Source organism: Notolepis coatsorum, assembly GCF_963971535.1.
Source record: "Notolepis coatsorum genome assembly, chromosome: 11".
Classification (NCBI taxonomy): domain Eukaryota; kingdom Metazoa; phylum Chordata; class Actinopteri; order Aulopiformes; family Paralepididae; genus Notolepis; species Notolepis coatsorum.
Genome location: NC_140175.1, coordinates 59507383 through 59530681, shown reverse-complemented (window position 1 = coordinate 59530681; position 23299 = coordinate 59507383). Strand labels below are relative to the sequence as shown.

At 41.9% G+C, this 23299-nt stretch overlaps 1 protein-coding gene across 1 annotated transcript; it reads left to right on the top strand.

The window, feature by feature from the left end:
* Window positions 1-232: 232 nt before the first annotated feature.
* On the top strand, window positions 233-22384 carry LOC311237137 (carbonic anhydrase 12-like; the record flags this gene model as incomplete). The annotated part of the gene is made up of 6 exons (XM_084324943.1): window positions 233-514; window positions 19163-19259; window positions 20405-20553; window positions 20955-21050; window positions 21580-21658; window positions 22188-22384. 6 exons carry the CDS (start codon window positions 233-235, stop codon window positions 22382-22384), a joined length of 900 nt encoding a protein of 299 aa, XP_084181069.1.
* Between the last annotated feature and the right edge of the window lie 915 nt (window positions 22385-23299).

Here is a 23299-nt window from a genome sequence, read left to right as displayed (position 1 = left end):
CCAAGGCTACAATGGAGCCGCAAATATGAGCGGAAGCTACAACGGTCTGCAGTCACGAATTCAGAGCCACAATGAGAAAGCTTTATACGTGCACTGCCATGCCCACTGTCTCAACCTGGTCTTGGTGGAGAGTGCCAAATCAAGCCAGCATTTTGTTCGGTTTTTGAATTTAGTTTAAAATCTGTACACTTTCATATCCAGATCTCCAAAACGCCACGCTGTGTTTGTGAAAATGCAACAGACCATGTACCCTGGCCAAAGTCTCTGTGAACTGAAAAGGCTGTCTGACACACGGCGGGCGTGTAGAGAAGATGCTCTGAGATCCCTGAAGAAGGTCCTTTCTGCTGTGGTGAAGCTGCTTCAGAACATGGCTGATAGTGATCCACCAGACACTGCAGCAGGTGATGCCCGGATGTTCTTGCGTAGCATAGACCTTGACTTGTCAGCATCATACACCATTGTGGAGGGAGTCATACAAAGAGTGAAAGCAATGAAGAAGGATGAGGAGTTCAAGGTCCTTTTCTCAAAAGCAAAAGGGCGAGCAGAGGCAGCAGGCATTGAGGTGCCAGAAGAAATACCTGGACAAACATGACGCAGGAAGGTACCTCAAAGGTACAGGTATAGCTCTCAATCTGCTACGGAGGACTACCAAGTCCAAGACTTGGAGGAGCACTACCGGGGAAAGGTGTTCTTTACCTTTCTTGACATACTCTCCCATGAGCTACACCGAAGATTCAAAGGGAAGGATGACATGCCTACTGGGTCTATCCTATCAGGTCTTCACTGCCTTACCATCTCAAGTCACTGGAAGGGCATGACAAACGACACAGCTGCTGTATCTGTCAGAGATGTGTGTCAGTTTTATGATGTAGAGGAAGAGAATGTTGTCACCGAACTCAAGGTATTCCACTCTTCATATGCTCTCCCCTCCAACAATGTCAAAGCTGCGCTTAAGTGACTTAAAGACAATGATGTGGAATCTGTTTTCCCAAATATAACCATGCTCCTCAAAACATATGCTACAATACCAGTGACAACTGCTTCAGTAGAGCGATCATTCTCTAAACTGAAGCTGATCAAAACCCAGCTCAGAAACCGATGTGGGGAAAAAAGGCTCTCTGATCTTATGCTGCTTTCAATTGAGAGGGATATCCCAATTGATCATAATGAGGTCATTGACATATATAAACAGAGGACCAAAAGACGAATTCTGCTATGACTCCCCCACCCACCATCTCCCTTCCATTACAGCAATGGAGAGCCAGCACATACAAATCTGTCCATGAAAATAACCAACATATTTTCATTAGAGGTGATAGAGGAGAGGACAGAGGATGGCAGGAGGGAGGAGTCAGTTCGTACAATATAGTAAGTTTAATGGAGAGAATGGGGAAGATAGGGAGGGGGAGGGAGAGAAAGAGATGGAGAGAGAGAAGGAGAGGACAGGAGGAGAGGACAGGATGAGAGAAGGAGAGTAAAGGACAGGAGGAGAGAAGGAGAGGAGAGGACAGAAGGAGAGAAGGAGTGGACAGGAGGAGAGAAGGGGAGTACAGGAGGAGAGAAGGGGAGTAATAGGAGGAGAGACAGGGAGTACAGGAGGAGAGTAGGGGAGGAGAGGAGGAGAGAAGGGGAGGAGAGGACATGAGGAGAGAAGGGGAGGAGAGAGAAAGGATGAAGCTCAATGGCGCTCGAATGAACTTTAACTGTTAAACTGTTTTATGAAATAAAAATGTTAAAGGTGTATTGTGTGTTTTTATCATAGAGGTGTGGTTATACTATTAATCTGGATTGTCTATGTTATTCTAATGTTAATCTTAATCAAGGATAAAGACTATTTCATCATACATGACGCATCATGCTTTTTGCTTACTGATGGGGTCCCATGTTGTGCAATAGGTGCCCTTTTTTATTTTCGCCCCTGCCCTTCAAACAGCCTGAGTCCGCCACTGCTCCCTACCCCTCTCTCTCCATTTCTCTCCTTATCGCTCTCCCTCTCTCTTCTTCTCTCTCCTCTCTCTCCCCACCCCTCTCCTTCTCTCTCTCTTTCTCTCTCTCTCTCATAGCATAGCACTATTACAGTAATGACATGAGTATAAAATATCAACACAGGACAAATCACATCACCACACCCCAGATGTCTCCTGGGTGGGTCTCATTCACCAGCGGACTTAAGACAAAAGATCAGACACATTTTTGTCCTAGCGCCACTTAAGACATTTTCGGGCAGATTTTGGGATTCACCAATGGTCCTTTCCCCAGGATTCGGTCCTAACTAACAGCAGGATTTAGGACCGATGAAGAGCAGTTGTAAGTCGGACAGACTGGTGTGCGCCGTGTTCTTAAGGGTTTTATTTGGGAGGAATCATGGTGATTTCATTCATGTCAACTATACAGGCCTCCTTTGAATGAATTCATCATAATTAAAATAAATATCACAGGATTTGTATGATAAAACATTTCGTTTTCCATTTACAGTCATGCGTCAAGAGGCATCGTGATGTCCGAAAATAAATAAAAACACTACACCAACACTGCAAAAGTGGATAAATAAATAAGAACTAAAGCTAATCGTGTGGATATATCTATAGTGGAATAGACTGTATTAATATTCCATATTTATACCATCTTGTTGCACACTCCTGGCCACCTGCCGCGCACGTACTGTCTACTCTATATGCAGTGTTGGGAAAGTTCACTTTCTACATGAACTAGTTCAGTTCACAGTTCACAAATGTTTAAATTAACTAGTTCAGTTCATAGTTCATAATAAAACATTTTTAACTAAAGTTCATGGTTTAAAAAATGAACTAATTTATAGTTTATAGTTATTTTTTCAATATATTGCTGCAAGCTAATATTTATCAAAATTATTGCCACAACCCATATAGAACCACAGACAGCAATCAGAATACTGGCATTTCCATAACGCTTTGCTGCCACCCATTCAGTCCACTAGCAGCTGCAGCTTTCATCTCTACAGTTTATTTTCAAAAACATGAGGAAAAACGTGCTGCTTGAATGGTCTTTATTAGGTATAATAATCTAAATATACTTAAAGTACCAAAAGTGAAAGTAGTCATTGTCCAAACATATAACATATAAACATGTGCCGACATAACTGTAACGGTTCCAGGGAGGACAATGAGAACTTTGCTCACAAAGTGAACAGTGGCCACAATGGGAACAGTGGTCTCCTACCTGGTATCCTACCTCCCTCTAGTGGTCACCATCAGATGGGCCAGATGATGCAGGCCACCATTTTGTGTTTCTTTAAGATAGTTGAGTTAATTTCTTCATGTATGTTGTCCTGGGCTTTTCCTTTCCTTGTTTAATTGTCATCCCCCTGTCTGGTTGTTGTTTGTGATATTGTCTTGGTTGTTGTTGTGATATTGCTTTTGTGTCTAGTTGGTGTTTAATTGTTTCTGTGTTTTTGGACTGGCCGTGCCAGGTGTTGTCAATTGTAATTAGTCTAGTATTTAAGTGTGTCCTTCCTCATTTCTGTGTGGCGACATACCGCCAGTTTCCCCCTGTTCCTGTCCACGTCGTGTTGCACTGTGTTTTCATTCTAAGTAAGTGTTAGTGCTTTGTTGTTCCTGTTTATTTTCCGTATTATCAAGTTTGCTGTTTCACTAGTGCCAGCACGGCTGCACCATTTATGTTATTTTTGTTACTTGTAGTTTAACCTTGCTCTCTTGGTTCTAAAATAAATAGAACACCACATTTTTGTGAAGAGCAACCACCATCTCCGTTATCCTGTCATTCTGTAGTTCTGGGGCTCCTCCATCGTTCTGCATATTGGGTTCTGTTCTTCCCCAAATCCTAACAATAACTCTGTACTAACACAACACAAGGTAGGAACCAGGCTGAGGTATGAAACTAAGGTTGTACCTCAAAGTTCAATATTCAAAGTGCAAAACATTTAAACATTAATTCTCTTTTCATTAAGTCAGTCGCATTTTTTTTTAAAGGCTAGTCGTGTGCTTATTCTCAATGTGCCGTTTAAGGTTTGCTGTCATAGATGTACGGACTTGCTTTTTCAAACCGGGCAGACAGAGTTTACAGACAAACGTTAGATTTTTTCCGTCTGAATCAGTACTGACTTTAACGTAAAACTATTTTATATGCTCATACGCCGACGCCGTAGAGTCTGACTCTGAGCGAGTGCTGCTGCTCTGCTCTCAGCTTCGTCCATACTAATGCTCACCGGTTCCACATTTCGCATTATTTTGAAGCCTGTTTACGGTGTGTTTTAACTGGGTTTTCGGCTGAAAGGCATATGAAATCTGGCACACTTTTGAACGCCGTTATAATACAGTGCTGAGAATGAACGCACTTTTGAATGCCGTTATACAGCGCTGAGAATGAACGCGTTCTCAATTACGTTCATCTAGCGGAAATACAGTATGTTCAGTTCACGTTCGCCCAAAATATGAACGTGTTCATGAACGATCGTTCATTGAATGCGTTCAGGTACATCACTGTCTATATGTGTGTAATGAATGAACAGTAGGATACTATTATTCTAATGACGTGTTTCATTAGGAGATAGTATAATACTGTATGCGCTGCCCTATAGTACGTATAGACGTCTCCGGAGTCTGGTCTGCTCACGCCCGACTCTGTGGAGATGTCACGCTAAGATGTGTAACTTACTGTACAGTACTGTAGTAGAACTGTGATGTAGTAGAAATTACTACTAGGCAGCGCAGTATCTGTGATCTAATAAAACAAGTAATTAGAATAATATAAGCCTACTCTTTATTCATTACGCACGTATACTATACATTACGCGAGCAACAAGATAGTATAAATATGGAATATTTATACAGTCTATTCCACTATAGGTATATAGTGTGCTGTACAATACAATTTGAATCTAATCTAATCCATAGCAAAGCGCTTCCTCACTACCTGTTGAATACAGGGCAACGCCAAATCTTTTTTTGCCCACAGCCCTCGCATTATAATGAGCTGGAGAGGCGTGTCTGTATGCAAATGAAGTAAACTGGAACATGCAATGTTTGTGAATGAGTCACGTATCTCATTATGGGGATCGCAGCTGTGATCATTTTGGCGAGTTAACCTCCCAACATTTTGGGAAATTAGCTTATTTGCCATCTACCCTGGAGTTAGACAAGAAGATACATACCTTTTTCTTCTCTTGCATGCAGTAGGAGTAGGAAGACGTTGGGAACTAGGCTAATGGAGGCACCTACTTCCAGTGACTGACGCTAAGCTAGGCTAACGGTGCACGTCTTCTTACTCCTACTGCATGCAGGCACGTGCACACATAGAGGCCAAGGGGTGCTTGAGCACCTGCCTTTTTGAGCCTCATCAAAAAAGTGCCCTTTTTGAAAAATAAATTATATATATATATATATATATATTTTTTTTTTATCGTTACGCATATAGACTGCCCTTCCAACTGAAAAATGTCAGGATGGAATCAAAATATTAGGTAAAGAGAGAGAGATGCCCCATATTCCATTGCAGTTTGCACGGCCTCCTCACCGTGCCTCTCTGCGGATCTATATATTTTATGCATAGCGTGGGTGGTGATGATGATGATGATGATGATAGAAACCGCTGTGGCGCATAGAGTTGAATGCTGGTATTACACTCATTGAGGGACACGAAGAAGTCAAGTCCGATGGGATTTGGGAATCTCAAATACAAATCGGGATTGGAATAAAAAATGCATTTATATTTTTTTTTTTTCACTTTTTCTCCTATTTTCTATATTTTCTCCCATCCCAATTTCGTATCATCCAATTCAACCCTCCCCTGTCACGAACGCTGTTTCTTGCCTCCCACAAGCCGGCTGCAATGTGGACTAAGTCATACATAGCACAAGTCCCCTCCGGTACTTGAGGTAACAGCAGTCGCATCTTTTCACCTGCGCAGCTCGATCTCTCTGTGGCGAGGAGTAACGCGTGGGAGGCTCACGCTGCCCCCGACACTTCCTGATTCTACTGCGCAGGCGCACCAACCGACCTGTAGGAGTCGCTGTCCACAACGCCCGATCCCCACCCATCAGTTTCCCACCCCCTAATACGGCCAATGTGTATTAGTATGAACGACCAGCTAAACTGAAAGCAATGTGGAGCGCTGGGCTCGAACAGGCAAGCCCAGCGTCTCCGTCATTTGTGGCGAGCGCCTTGGCCACTACGCCACGTAGCCGCCCAAAAATGCATTTATATTAAACAATACAGAATATACAGCACTTCTTGGGGTCTGTACGGTAAGCACTTATTCCCTCCCCCCTGAACATTTATGGAGATGTATGGGCCTTTTAAGTCAGTTATAAAAGTGTCTTTCAAGGATAAGTGAGCTCCTGCACTGCTTATTATAGTTCAATATTCAATATTTAATTACCAAAACCCCCCAAAAAGCATAAAAAGGGGGCCCCCCGCCCGAAAAGGGCCCTTAAAAATCGTGCTTGCGCGCTATGCACGCTCGGTTAATATATACACACAAGTGTAGTGCCCTTTTCAGCCTTTGAGCACCTGCCCCTCTAAAGTCCTGTGCACGTCCCTGACTGCATGTACAGAGAAGAAAAAAGGTAAGTATCTTCTTGTCTAACTCCAGGGTAGATGGCAAATAAGCTAATTTCCCAAAATGTTGGAGTTTTCCTTTAAGCCCGACGGGTCAGGTACCGGTCCCAAAATGACATCACGTCATCAATCTCTCTAGACTGTATGACATAATGTTGCGCTTTTCTTTCCAAAAGTATCCAAGAGTAAATACCATAACCATTTCACAACAGCAGTCATAGTAGGGCTGGGCGATAAAACCTTAACGATAATCTACACACACACAAATCGATATATCTATTTTCCAAGCTTCGATATCATGCACACGCACTAACAACCAATCAGGAATAGAGCTACGTTACATGATGACGCGTTCACGCACCACAGCAGTCCATGTGCTACTGTTTTGTTTCGAGATCATTCCGAGGAGATTAGTTTAGTAACTTTAGTTAGGGAAATGCACGAAAATTCGAGCATCAGCGAAAGAGACGACAACAACCCTACACCTACGGCCACCGCAAGCCTTAGCGCCTCAAATGTAGAGGGAATTGTCAATAAGAAAGTATTTTTCGACGTCGGCAGTATGGACACATTTTGGCTTTCTAAAGTCGGACAAAAATCAGAGCAGCGTTCGTTGCTAAATGTGTCGACGACCGGTGCTAACCAAAACGGGTAACACAACAAACATGTTCCATCACCTGAAACAATATCACCCGTTAGAGTACACTGAATGCAAGCTAATTCAGTCGGAAAGGAGTGGTGGCGTTAGCTGACAGCCAAGAAGAACCATTGAAGTTGGTGCTGCAACTGCAAGTACCTCGCAGCAACAAACGCTAGTGTCTGCTTTTACACTCTTTTACGACAAAAAATCGAAAAGGCACAAACACATTACAAATGCAATAGGTTATTGTATCGCAAAAGACATGATGCCAATTAGCACAGTAGAAAATATTGGATTCAAGAAGCTAATGAAAGTTATTGACCACAGATACGATCTCCCTGGCAGAATTTTTTCCCCCCAGACTGTGCTCCCACGGCTGTATGCAGACTGTAGGGACATTGTAGAGGAGCTGCAAACTGTATCGTATTTCACTACAACATCGGATATGTGGTCAAGTCGGACGTCTGAGCCTTATATGAGCCTGACCATCCACTTTATAGACAAAGAGTGGAATATTCAAAGTAAATGCCTCCAAACGGCTTACTTTCCCGAAGACCATACAGGTGAAATAATTGCCACAGGACTGGTCGAAGCGCTCGACTCGTGGGGACTGAGCAAAGACCGACAAGTCTGCATCACAACAGACAGTGGGGCGAATATAGTGAAGGCCACTTCACTCAACCACTGGACACGCTTCCAGTGCTTTGGACACCGACTACATTCAGCCATTGGTAAAAAAAAGTATTATTAAGATCTGATATTGTGGTCACATTTGTTCCATTTCTAATTTAGTTGAATTCTGTATTAGCATGAAGTCCCACAGTGTAATTTCAAAGCTGTACTACTGTGACATCCTCTGGGCACGACGCAATTAACACAAGTAGATTTCTTGAACTGATTTTAATGAAGCTTGTTCATTCTCCATCCAAACCGTAAAATCTGTATAACATACAAATGCATACAAAAGATACCATTAACATTGAAAGTCCATTAAAACCATGGTCAGAACATCACTGTCACATACCAAAATCATCATCCAAAACAATCAATACCTTATTGGCTGCACCAGTATATAAGAGAACATCGATGCATTCCCAGATAGCAAAAGACATTAATTAAATGTTGGATTTTGGTCAGATTGGTTATTTTTGGTTGAGGTTGAAAAAGCTATGTTTATTCAATATCTAAATTACAGACACCATTTCAACATTTGAAAAACTGTTGTTGAATCGATTTAGTATAGATGCTTGTTTTTCAATGTTGAAATGCCCAACAATGAAATTACATGGTTACAACGTAGTGCTGATAATCCCCCCTCCCCTCCCCCCTCCCCTTCGAGGGGGTAGGTCGTAAGCAACTCGCGAGGCCAGCTAGAAGATCTCACGGGACTTGAGGCATTAAAAGAAAAACTTGGCACCATGGTGTCTTCATTCAGCGTGACTAGTCAAGTGCGCACACGTCTTTGGTAAGTCCTTGACAATATAATGTATTATGCTATTCACATTAGGCATGTGCCGGTAACCGGTTTCACGGTTTGAAAATGTCAAAACCCCCGGCCTGGAAAGTAGCGTTAACTTATAACAGCGCAAGCTAACGTACGTCAGCTATACGTCAGCTCAACCATGCGAGTCTGCTAGCTTAGCCAGCTAACGTCAGCTCGACCATGCGAGTCTGCTAGCTTTAGCCAGCTACACAGACCATGCGAATCTGATAGCTTAGCAAGCTAACGTCAGCTCGACCATGCGAGTCTGCTAGCTTTAGCCAGCTACACAGACCATGCAAATCTGATAGCTTAGCAAGCTAACGTCAGCTCGACCATGCGAGTCTGCTAGCTTTAGCCAGCTACACAGACCATGCGAATCTGATAGCTTACCAAGCTAACGTCAGCTCGACCATGCGAGTCTGCTAGCTTTAGCCAGCTACACAGACCATGCAAATCTGATAGCTTAGCAAGCTAACGTCAGCTCGACCATGCGAGTCTGCTAGCTTTAGGCAGCTACACAGACCATGCGAATCTGATAGCTTAGCAAGCTAACGTCAGCTACACTCTGACGTCACGAGAACGGCGCCATCTTTGTATGGGGGAAACAAATGGATTTCTACTGATCAAATGTCTGCGTTGAGCTCTGTTTTTATTACATATTTTACCACATTCTTGTTGATTTCATAACCTTTTCATATCATTTGTTTTGAAAATATTGAGGCCAACATGGCATTTCACTATTTCGAAAGCCTTTCTGGTGATTCTAAAGTGTATGTTTCCCCCCCAAGCCATAGACATGCACTTAGACAGAAAGTTAAACAGAAAGGAAGTTGACTTCGAGAATGATTCCAATAACTGCTATTATTCGAGATCATTCTACCACAAAAGGTAACGTTTATGACAAATATTGAAACATAGTTAGTTTATCTTCCCTATTGTTAGCATTCAGCAACAATTAGATTTGAAAAGTTTCAAAATGGTGCCACCTTGATCAAATAAAAAAGCTACTGTACATTACAGTAGATTTCATTATCTGTTCTCATGCACGCTGGTGATACTAAATCCAAATTGAACTCGGGCATTTGAAAGATAATATATGTATATATATAAATGTGCGAATTGGCTATAATAAGGTAATTTATGAGCCTGCTATTGTATATTCTATGATAATATTTCAAATTACATTGGTCCGGATGGGAGAATTCAGTACAGTATCTACAGAACCTTCTGTTTAATAATCTTCCCTTTATTTATTTTACACTCAAGAAGGTATTGAACAAGATCAGTGGCAGTTTTTAATGTTTGGTCATTATTAGCATGGTGTTATTCACTGTCAAAGATGCAAAGAAAAATCATAATTAATATTCTCCTTTGTTTCATCACAATTTAAGCAAGCCTAGTAATAGACACAATATTTCTGACACTGTGAATATACATTAGATAGATAGATGACGCTATACAAGAATATGCAAATGGCCCTTGTAGAAGTGGAGCAATATTCCATTTACCTAGGTATATATTTTAGGCGGATTTTCAGAAAATAGGCTCCGGGTGGAAGAGGTTAAATATTTTAAAATATGTTGGAAGGACCTGATAAATTAATAATTTGGCTGATATATATATTTGTTTTATGCATATATTATTTTAATAATTTGTTCCCCTCTATTTTCAGGGTTGTGCTACAAGAGAAGAGGACTGGAGGATTCACTGCAAAAAAAAGGCCAAGTAATAACAAAAAAATTATAATCAGCACCACCTCTTTTCTATTTAGACCTGTTGTAACCTATACGTTATTATATACCTTTCAATCCGGGAGTTAATGGGTTAAGATGGCTTCTTATGAATCGTATTGGGCTAAAAGACGTAGAGTCATTCGAACTGTAAGGGGCATAGAGAAAGATATCCTTAAGGAATATGAGGAATCTCTGCATAATCAAAGAGAAAATATTTACCCCTGTGTGAATAGGGAACCTGCCTTCACAAGCTCACACTTTTCCCAACTAGATGCACTACCAGCTTCACATGTAGACATAGAAAATGGTCATATAGATGGCAGTGTAGCTGGCAATGATGAAGTTGAGTCCGATGTGCAAATGAAAAATGATCATTCTGATGGTAGTGCAGTAGCTCGAAATGAAGTTGATCATATGCAAATGGAAAATGATGATATAGACGATGAAGCTGGCAATGATGAAGATGAATCAGATTCTCACTATGAGAGCGATGAGGAGCAGCCGCCTAGTCAGGATCTGCTTATAAGGAGCCTAAGATATTGGGCAACATCCTACTCCATTAGTCTTGTTGCTTTGTCTGCTCTGCTGTCCATCTTAAAGCTATTTCACCCTAAGCTCCCTAAAGATGGAATGACTCTGCTTGGAACACAATCTCATGTTGCAACCACTCAAATGCAAGGTGGCGAGTACTATCATTTTGGATTGGTGCGAGGAGTACTTTCACGATTAAAATGTTTAAGTTTACCAGTGAACCTCACAACTCTTACTTTACAGTTCAATATAGATGGTCTCCCCCTCTTTAGGAGTTCAAGACTTCAATTCTGGCCTATACTTGCAATCCTGAATTGTGATTACACTAAGTCCCCATTTATTGTCGGTATATTTAGTGGTTTAAGCAAGCCAAAGTGTGTTGTTGAGTATCTGCAGAAATTTGTTAGCGACCTTAAAAATGTGCTGGCTAATGGCATTGTTCATAATGGTAAGTGTTACAAAGGATCAGATTAAACCGAATATATATATTTATTGATTGATATATATTGCATAGTATTTGTATATCGTTTGATATCCCTTGTATATTCCTTGTACATATACACGGAATGTCCCTTTAGCCTAGTACAGACCATAATATTTCATTCTCCTATTGGACAGACTGTAGGGACATTGTAGAGGAGCTGCAAACTGTATCGTATTTCACTACAACATCGGATATGTGGTCAAGTCGGACGTCTGAGCCTTATATGAGCCTGACCATCCACTTTATAGACAAAGAGTGGAATATTCAAAGTAAATGCCTCCAAACGGCTTACTTTCCCGAAGACCATACAGGTGAAATAATTGCCACAGGACTGGTCGAAGCGCTCGACTCGTGGGGACTGAGCAAAGACCGACAAGTCTGCATCACAACAGACAGTGGGGCGAATATAGTGAAGGCCACTTCACTCAACCACTGGACACGCTTCCAGTGCTTTGGACACCGACTACATTCAGCCATTGGTAAAAAAAAGTATTATTAAGATCTGATATTGTGGTCACATTTGTTCCATTTCTAATTTAGTTGAATTCTGTATTAGCATGAAGTCCCACAGTGTAATTTCAAAGCTGTACTACTGTGACATCCTCTGGGCACGACGCAATTAACACAAGTAGATTTCTTGAACTGATTTTAATGAAGCTTGTTCATTCTCCATCCAAACCGTAAAATCTGTATAACATACAAATGCATACAAAAGATACCATTAACATTGAAAGTCCATTAAAACCATGGTCAGAACATCACTGTCACATACCAAAATCATCATCCAAAACAATCAATACCTTATTGGCTGCACCAGTATATAAGAGAACATCGATGCATTCCCAGATAGCAAAAGACATTAATTAAATGTTGGATTTTGGTCAGATTGGTTATTTTTGGTTGAGGTTGAAAAAGCTATGTTTATTCAATATCTAAATTACAGACACCATTTCAACATTTGAAAAACTGTTGTTGAATCGATTTAGTATAGATGCTTGTTTTTCAATGTTGAAATGCCCAACAATGAAATTACATGGTTACAACGTAGTGCTGATAATCCCCCCTCCCCTCCCCCCTCCCCTTCGAGGGGGTAGGTCGTAAGCAACTCGCGAGGCCAGCTAGAAGATCTCACGGGACTTGAGGCATTAAAAGAAAAACTTGGCACCATGGTGTCTTCATTCAGCGTGACTAGTCAAGTGCGCACACGTCTTTGGTAAGTCCTTGACAATATAATGTATTATGCTATTCACATTAGGCATGTGCCGGTAACCGGTTTCACGGTTTGAAAATGTCAAAACCCCCGGCCTGGAAAGTAGCGTTAACTTATAACAGCGCAAGCTAACGTACGTCAGCTATACGTCAGCTCAACCATGCGAGTCTGCTAGCTTAGCCAGCTAACGTCAGCTCGACCATGCGAGTCTGCTAGCTTTAGCCAGCTACACAGACCATGCGAATCTGATAGCTTAGCAAGCTAACGTCAGCTCGACCATGCGAGTCTGCTAGCTTTAGCCAGCTACACAGACCATGCAAATCTGATAGCTTAGCAAGCTAACGTCAGCTCGACCATGCGAGTCTGCTAGCTTTAGCCAGCTACACAGACCATGCGAATCTGATAGCTTACCAAGCTAACGTCAGCTCGACCATGCGAGTCTGCTAGCTTTAGCCAGCTACACAGACCATGCAAATCTGATAGCTTAGCAAGCTAACGTCAGCTCGACCATGCGAGTCTGCTAGCTTTAGGCAGCTACACAGACCATGCGAATCTGATAGCTTAGCAAGCTAACGTCAGCTACACTCTGACGTCACGAGAACGGCGCCATCTTTGTATGGGGGAAACAAATGGATTTCTACTGATCAAATGTCTGCGTTGAGCTCTGTTTTTATTACATATTTTACCACATTCTTGTTGATTTCATAACCTTTTCATATCATTTGTTTTGAAAATATTGAGGCCAACATGGCATTTCACTATTTCGAAAGCCTTTCTGGTGATTCTAAAGTGTATGTTTCCCCCCCAAGCCATAGACATGCACTTAGACAGAAAGTTAAACAGAAAGGAAGTTGACTTCGAGAATGATTCCAATAACTGCTATTATTCGAGATCATTCTACCACAAAAGGTAACGTTTATGACAAATATTGAAACATAGTTAGTTTATCTTCCCTATTGTTAGCATTCAGCAACAATTAGATTTGAAAAGTTTCAAAATGGTGCCACCTTGATCAAATAAAAAAGCTACTGTACATTACAGTAGATTTCATTATCTGTTCTCATGCACGCTGGTGATACTAAATCCAAATTGAACTCGGGCATTTGAAAGATAATATATGTATATATATAAATGTGCGAATTGGCTATAATAAGGTAATTTATGAGCCTGCTATTGTATATTCTATGATAATATTTCAAATTACATTGGTCCGGATGGGAGAATTCAGTACAGTATCTACAGAACCTTCTGTTTAATAATCTTCCCTTTATTTATTTTACACTCAAGAAGGTATTGAACAAGATCAGTGGCAGTTTTTAATGTTTGGTCATTATTAGCATGGTGTTATTCACTGTCAAAGATGCAAAGAAAAATCATAATTAATATTCTCCTTTGTTTCATCACAATTTAAGCAAGCCTAGTAATAGACACAATATTTCTGACACTGTGAATATACATTAGATAGATAGATGACGCTATACAAGAATATGCAAATGGCCCTTGTAGAAGTGGAGCAATATTCCATTTACCTAGGTATATATTTTAGGCGGATTTTCAGAAAATAGGCTCCGGGTGGAAGAGGTTAAATATTTTAAAATATGTTGGAAGGACCTGATAAATTAATAATTTGGCTGATATATATATTTGTTTTATGCATATATTATTTTAATAATTTTTTCCCCTCTATTTTCAGGGTTGTGCTACAAGAGAAGAGGACTGGAGGATTCACTGCAAAAAAAAGGCCAAGTAATAACAAAAAAATTATAATCAGCACCACCTCTTTTCTATTTAGACCTGTTGTAACCTATACGTTATTATATACCTTTCAATCCGGGAGTTAATGGGTTAAGATGGCTTCTTATGAATCGTATTGGGCTAAAAGACGTAGAGTCATTCGAACTGTAAGGGGCATAGAGAAAGATATCCTTAAGGAATATGAGGAATCTCTGCATAATCAAAGAGAAAATATTTACCCCTGTGTGAATAGGGAACCTGCCTTCACAAGCTCACACTTTTCCCAACTAGATGCACTACCAGCTTCACATGTAGACATAGAAAATGGTCATATAGATGGCAGTGTAGCTGGCAATGATGAAGTTGAGTCCGATGTGCAAATGAAAAATGATCATTCTGATGGTAGTGCAGTAGCTCGAAATGAAGTTGATCATATGCAAATGGAAAATGATGATATAGACGATGAAGCTGGCAATGATGAAGATGAATCAGATTCTCACTATGAGAGCGATGAGGAGCAGCCGCCTAGTCAGGATCTGCTTATAAGGAGCCTAAGATATTGGGCAACATCCTACTCCATTAGTCTTGTTGCTTTGTCTGCTCTGCTGTCCATCTTAAAGCTATTTCACCCTAAGCTCCCTAAAGATGGAATGACTCTGCTTGGAACACAATCTCATGTTGCAACCACTCAAATGCAAGGTGGCGAGTACTATCATTTTGGATTGGTGCGAGGAGTACTTTCACGATTAAAATGTTTAAGTTTACCAGTGAACCTCACAACTCTTACTTTACAGTTCAATATAGATGGTCTCCCCCTCTTTAGGAGTTCAAGACTTCAATTCTGGCCTATACTTGCAATCCTGAATTGTGATTACACTAAGTCCCCATTTATTGTCGGTATATTTAGTGGTTTAAGCAAGCCAAAGTGTGTTGTTGAGTATCTGCAGAAATTTGTTAGCGACCTTAAAAATGTGCTGGCTAATGGCATTGTTCATAATGGTAAGTGTTACAAAGGATCAGATTAAACCGAATATATATATTTATTGATTGATATATATTGCATAGTATTTGTATATCGTTTGATATCCCTTGTATATTCCTTGTACATATACACGGAATGTCCCTTTAGCCTAGTACAGACCATAATATTTCATTCTCCTATTGGACAGCGGTCCACAGGCGCCTGGGCCGTGCCTCCAGAGTCAGGTTCAAAGCCACCGTCAAGACATGTCTGTACATGCCCGGCCTTGCCCAGGAATACGAGACAGAAATGAGGTTGGCACTAGATTGTTCGCCGTGCATATAAATATGGCGCAGGTGAATACAGAAGTAGAGTTACCCAATAAGTTGAAGCCTCACCCACGATACAACGTGCGGTGAAGTATGGCCTGTTTTGGCCCCAAATAGAGCATCCCCAGATAGCAAAAGGTGTTAATTCAATGTTGATTTATGGTCACAATGCTTGATTTTTGGTTAAGGTCGACGATTGATGTTGAATCACCCATTAACCGCTAAAGCAATTGACTAATGTTGAAAACATATCATTGAATCAATATTGTTTTGTGGTTGCATTTTAATGATTGAAATGCCAATATCTAATAAATGTTGAATCAACGGATGCTGCTCAACATGCTGTCGTCATTGTCTCATCACCCAGACTGCACTGCACTTGTGCTGCCCCGCCTCCCAGAATGCACCTGTGCGGCAGCTTCCTGGCTGCTACCTCATGTCTCTCTGCATCGGTGAGTACTGCATGGCAATAATGTCGATTATGTTGTATGTTGTATGTTGTATGTATGCTTTCGATTGCAAACGCCAGCGGAGTAGTGCCGTGTTTGTTTTTACATGGTAGAGAATATTATATTAACCGTTATTCATGCCTGCTAGCTGAAGCTAATTTAGCTAGTAGCGTTAGCAGTTAGCTATGATGAATGTTTCTTGATTTTGGTGTTTAGTGATATCCACCTGTTGTATATACTGTTATACATTTTATGTAGGCTAACGCTCTTAAGCGCGGTGAAAATGAGTGCGGCGAAACTATTGAAAGAAGTAATGTAACAAGCGGTAGATACAATGTGCAAGCACTGGAGTCATATTGGGAGTTGGGGCTAACTAGCTTAGCTCTGTGGAAGAGCCGCGGTAAATCTAGGGACGTTAAGGCGGCGAGGTGAGAGATTTGACGAAACACTGTGGAAGATATTGTTGTTAAGAAGCGAGTCGAGTGGTTCGTTGGTGTGATTGTGGCCGTATTAATGGTTATATTTAATGCGGTAATAAGTGTAAGACGATGTTGTTATGGAGAAGCAGTCGCGGGTTGATGACGTCATATTGTGGGACGTAGGAAGGGGAGCATGAGGCTGGCTAGGCTGTTAGCTTGCGTGCGACTGTTTTGTGAGTTTGCGGGCGACATGTGTTATGATTATAGTTTTGAAAATGATGGTTAGGAAGTATTAGAGGACGCGGTGGATGTCGTGGCATTGTATTAGGACGAAACTGAGTGTTTTGTGATAATAGTTGTTAAGATTAAGATTAGTTTATTAAGGACAATGCAAATTAATGAACATCATTTACATGTGTATGCATAACATCACAGCATGATAAGGATGTAAATATGCCGGGAATAGCACAGGGCTAATTTCCACCCGTAGTTCTAACATAAAACAAACACAAAACGGACCATACAACGTTCATTCATAAAAACTGACATCACTGACATGACCACACTAACATGACATTCAGTCAGTACAACATCACTAACATCCCTAATGAGTGCATATTTGGCTGTCTAACAGCCATTTCCTGAGTTGGCCCTTAAAGGTGGACAGGGTGGGACATTCCCTTAAGGGGACCGGAAGGCTGTTCCATGTTCCACTTCCCTTTATCGATAGACAATTTTTGCTGAAGGCGGTCTTTCTAAAATGGACCTCACAATCCCCTCTGGTGTTTGATCTAGTGGCTAATCCAGTGTTCCTTTTCTCGTGGATAAACTCCTTGAGAGGGGGAGGGGCTAATCTGTGCAGGCATTTATATACAAAGCAGTAACTTTTATAACGTCTGAGGTTTTCAAAATTTAAAATTTGATGCTTATCCAGGATTTTACAGTGGTGGTATGAGTACTGTTTCCTGTCATATACCTTCAATGCTCTGTTGTAGAGTTGTTCTATGGGTTTCATGGCTGTGGCCCCAGTAAATGACCAGTTTAGAAGGCAATATTCAATGTGAGAGAAGACCATACAGTGTAGGTATGTCTTTGCGGCTTCAAGTGTTAGGGAGGGCCGTATTTGTTTGAAGTTGGAAATGTTGAAGTTGATGGTGTTCCTCACTTTCTTTATGTGTTTCTTAAAGGTCAGGTTTGAGTCCAAGATGACCCCAAGGAATTTGAAGTGGGAAACAAGTTCTAGTTCTTCCTTCCTTCCCTCCTTCCTCAGGAACACATTGGACCGCTTGATGGTTTCTGTATGATGATTAGATTATGGGAGTATGTTGTATGTTGTATGTATGCTTTCGATTGCAAACGCCAGCGGAGTAGTGCCGTGTTCGTTTTTACATGGTAGAGAATATTATATTAACCGTTATTCATGCCTGCTAGCTGAAGCTAATTTAGCTAGTAGCGTTAGCAGTTAGCTATGATGAATGTTTCTTGATTTTGGTATAGTGATCCACCTGTTGCATATACTGTTATACATTTTATGTAGGCTAACGTCAGTAACGTTTCAAAATGTGGCTTATGATGTATTCTTTAACAGGATACACTGGCACAATCAGTTAGCTTAGCATTGCTGCTACCTTGCTTGCTAAAAAGTCATGGTAAACCAACATGGCAGGGTGCAGGCATACAGGCCGGGCCTGTCTCTCTCCCTCCCTCCCTAATGTGTTTGTGCTTAAAACAGTGAATGATGACCGCATGTTCTCAGAGCATTTTCAGAGCACTGTTAAACTGTTAAATGGTCATTTTAAAACTAATATAAGAAATTAATGTATATAGTGGTATATTTATGAGGGAAAACAAATATTTGCAACAACTTTTAACATTTATACAGGTAGGTTATTGATAACTAATTCTGCTATGAGTGTCATATTATAATCAATCAAAGTGAGGAACATAGAACCCGGGGAACATAGGACCGGCGGAACATAGGGATGATCCCCTGGTGGGTATCCACTTGCATTCATTGTGCTACAGTAAGCTAGGCTAGCTGGTTTGTATCCACTTGCATTCATTGTGCTACAGTAAGCTAGGCTAGCTGGCCTGTTCTGTTTCCATTCATTGTGCTAGGCTAGCTGGTTTGTATCCACTTGCATTCATTGTGCTACAGTAAGCTAGGCTAGCTGGTCTGTATCTGCTTCCATTCATTGTGCTAAGCTAGGCTAGCTGGCCTGTTCTGTTTCCATTCATTGTGCTAAGCTAGGCTAGCTGGTCTGTACCTGCTTCCATTCATTGTGCTAAGCTAGGCTAGCTTGCCTGTTCTGTTTCCATTCATTGCGCTAAGCTAGGCTAGCTTTCAGCAGGATATCTTTCTACTGAATGCACAGAGAGGAAACTGGTATCTATCTTCTTGTCTGACTCTGGAGAAGACGATAAGATAATTTCCCATAATGTTGGCGCATTCTACTTTAAACACTCACTTTTAACATTCACTTTAGACACTTTAAAAAATGTTTAACAGTCCATCATATAATATCTATGTATTACTAAACTATACTATATTTTGTATCCAGGTGACAGCCACTGGCCCACTATCGCCCCAGACCATTGCAATGGTTCCAGACAGTCTCCCATCGACATCGTGTAGGCTAATGCCACCGAGGACTCTGCCCTCACTGCCTTCTCCTTCGTCAACTACGGCAACACCTCTGCCCTGTACGAGAGCGAGAACACCGGCAAGACAGGTGAGCAATGATAGGGACCCTGTATTGAGAAAGGATAGGGACCCTGTATTGGGAAAGGATAGGGACCCTGTATTGAGAAAGGATAGGGACCCTGTATTGAGAAAGGATAGGGACCTGTATTGATAAACTATAGGGAACATGTATTGATAAACGATAGTATTCAGTCACATAAAGAGCAACAAAAATAAACAGGATGATTAGTAGTCATTTAGAACAACGCCACCAGACTGTTTGTAAAGAGTTTCTAGTTTGAGGAGAAACAGGATTCCTTTCACTCGAGTCTCCAGTCAGTCTGGGTGTAGTTTGTGTTCAGTGCATCACCTCCATCCCAACAAGAAGACCCCCTGGAGACCCCTGTCCTAGAGGACCTCTCTCCCAGTCCAGACCCCTGTCCAGGACCTCTCTCCCAGTCCAGACCCCTGTCCTAGAGGACCTCTCTCCCAGTCCAGACCCCTGACCTAGAGGACCTCTCTCCCAGTCCAGACCCCTGACCTAGACTAGAGGACCTCTCTCCCAGTCCAGACCCCTGACCTAGAGGACCTCTCTCCCAGTCCAGACCCCTGACCTAGAGGACCTCTCTCCCAGTCCAGACCCCTGACCTAGAGGACCTCTCTCCCAGTCCAGACCCCTGACCTAGAGGCCCTCTCTCCCAGTCCAGACCCCTGACCTAGACTAGAGGACCTCTCTCCCAGTCCAGACCCCTGACCTAGGGGTGGTTAAGGACGGGGACATGTAGGCCTAATGTATGGAGATGTTTTTCATCCACATGCTCTTGTACAACCCCATCATGTCTGACTCTGTGTGCATGTTATGCTTGTTCAGTTTATTATTCAACGTTTTGTGCCCTGGCTTTCTGGAATAACTTCTTTTTTTGTATGCAAGAATGTGCTTTAAAACTCAATGCATTATTCTGTGTTTTGGATTATTAAAGCTGCAGTAGGCAACTTCGGAGAAGTTTAGCAAATAGCAGTTATAAATAGAGGACAGTTTAGCAGTTATGAATAGAGGGCAGTTATGAATAGAGGGACAGTTTAGTTAGACGAATTGTGCACCATGACAATTCGACGAAAGGTCATAAGCCAGGATTTGAACCCGTAGCGTCGCGGTACGTAGCTGAACCCACCCTCTGTTTGTTTGTCTTCCAGTCAAAGTGACTCTGAGGAGTGGCGTGCAGGTGTCCGGGGGGGGTCTGTCCGAGGCCTACGACAGCCTACAGTTCCACCTGCACTGGGGCAACGGCTCTGAGGTGAAGGGGTCCGAGCACACGGTGAACGGCAAGCGCTACGCCATGGAGGTACGGGTTCGACTAGGGATCAGACTGGGGGCTAGATCCACAAAGAATGTATTGCACGGTGCTAATTGCACCCTTACTTACAATTCATTATGAATTCAAAATGGGGGACCCTGATGTAAACAAGACGAAAGTCTTTCTCTGGTCTGCATCCCCTTAACAATTGTGTGTATTGAGCCGTACTGTATTGTACCCATTCTGCAATCTGTTAATAAAATGTTCAATCAATCACCTGCACTGTGATTGATTGAATGACATTTGTACTGTACTTTACTGTACATATAAAACCATTGAAACAATAGAAAAAAGATGCAGGTGCGTTGAAAAAGGAGTCCAAAGAAGTGGGCGCAGGCGAGCGTTTTGAGCCCCAGATGTTCATTAACCCCCGCATGGCTTCCCCTCAGATGCACATCGTGAACCTCAAGTCGTCCGACGGCGGGAACACGTCGCTGGGCGTCGCCGACCCCGCCGGGCTGGCTGCCTTCGGCTTCTTCAACGAGGTGAGGATGTGTGTGTGTGTGTTTGGGCGTTCGAACGTTCGGACCTTCGTTCATTACGTTGGCATTCAAATTCTAAATCAACATTAGAAAATTTTCATTTTTAATTAAAAAAATAAATCTATTTTTAATTGTTTATGTCTATTCATTCTGTTTAAACCAATGGGGTTTTTCTTCACAGTTGCAGATAGAGATTAGGCTACACTAATATTATAGTATTAAAAACTGATGAATTATATTCATTAAAGAAAGTTGATTTAATAAAAGAAAAAGACTCACTTTATTCAAATTGAGGATTTAGTTTGAGGATATTTATATATATAAAAAAATAAAAAATTTTTTTTTTTTTTTTAAGATTTTTTTTTAATTAAAAACGTAGGATCAAATGTCCGTTTGAAAAACCCTGACGAAGTTCGAATCCCAAAAACAGGCTTCGGGGACAGCTTTAGTGTGTGTGTGTGTGTGTGTGTGTGTGTGTGAGAGAACAGGGTACAATAGACTCGAGCGCTAAACCATGACTGCGTTTTGACAGGAAATGTCTGGAAATGCGACTAACTCACCTGCCAGTTGGAACACCTTGACCTCCCACCTGAGCAACGTCATGCTGAAAGGTAAGAGGATGTTTCGATATGTGTTGCCTTGTCCAACGAGAGTTAAATCATCTCCTATCAGGCTGTCTGGCTGCAGGTTCAACAAGTTAAATCATCTCCTATCAGTCTGGCTGCAGGTTCAACAAGTTAAATCATCTCCTATCAGTCTGCCTGTAGGTTCAACAAGTTAAATCATCTCCTGTCTGGCTGCAGGTTCAACAAGTTAAATCATCACCTATCAGGCTGACTGTCTGCAGGGTTCAACAAGTTAAACCAAGACCTTTTAAGGCTTTAAATGGAGAATTATGAACGTAATACTTTTTAAGACTTGTTAACCCTTTCACTATCACACTACAGACGGTTAACCCTTTCACTATCACACGACAGACAGTTAACCGGTCTGTGTCTGTGTCTCTGAGGATGTGTGTCTGCGTCTCTTTTCTGAGGATGTGTGTCTCTTCTTTGAGGATGTGTGTCTGTGTCTCTTCTTCTTTGAGGACGTGTGTCTCTTCGTCTCTGAGAAAGTGTGTCTGTGTCTCTTCATCTTCAGGTCAGCACGCGTCCCTGCCAGCAGGCCTTTCGCTGGACAATCTGCTAGAAGGAGTGGATCGTACCAAGTACTACCGCTACCTGGGCTCCTTGACCACCCCCGCCTGCAACGAGGCTGTGGTTTGGACCGTGTTCAAGGACTCGATCAAAATCAGCAAAGATTTGGTGAGGTTTCATTTCATCATAGATGTTAGCTAGCTGGCACCACAAGTCTCAAGAGAGATGTAAATGATCGACCACAGGAAAAAAGGTACATAATGTACATTATGTTATATCCTCATACGTCTTGTATAAGTCAGCAAAAGTCAAAAAGTGACCGGTAGTCGAACCAACAATGATTGTAGTTGTGGTTTGAGTGCTCTCACCACTTGACTAAGCATCCCACCCTGAAACAAACACAGCTCTCACCACTAGACTAAGACGACACCCACCCTGATACAAACACTGTGACAGACCCTCTAAACACTGATAGACCCTCTAAACACTGTGATAGATCCTCTAAACACTGATAGATCTATCAGTGTTTAGAGGTGTCACAGTGTTTGTCGCAATTGAGTGATTAATCACAATTGAGTGATTAAAAAAAATCGCACTCGTGTGAAGTGAGGGGTGCTCTTATCATCGTACATCATCTCACCTCTCTTCCTCACTTTTTTATTTTTGTGTCTATCAGCTGCTGCTCGGCAGTTTGACCCCAAGCTGACCAACCAGGACTACAGCGAAACTGTCAAGAAGTGGCTTCGTTATGCGCCAGACCGGGAGGGAGGCATCTCAAGGAACCGAAGTGACCCAAACTTAAGTCAAGCGAACCAGAGTCAAACTTAGGGTACCCCAGCACAGCACAGCACACCACACACTGTTTCCCTGGTTCATACAGTACAAGGAATTACCCTGGCATCTACTTGAATGACTTATGCTGCTTCAGCCTGTTCTTGGAACCGAAGTGACCCAAACTTAATTGTCAAGCGAACCAGAGTCAAACTTAGGGTACCCCAGCACAGCACAGCTACCCCAGCACAGCACAGCACACACTGTTTCCCTGGTTCATACAGTACAAGGAATTACCCTGATGGACACTGTTCTTCCATGGACAGCATCTACTTGAATATGCTG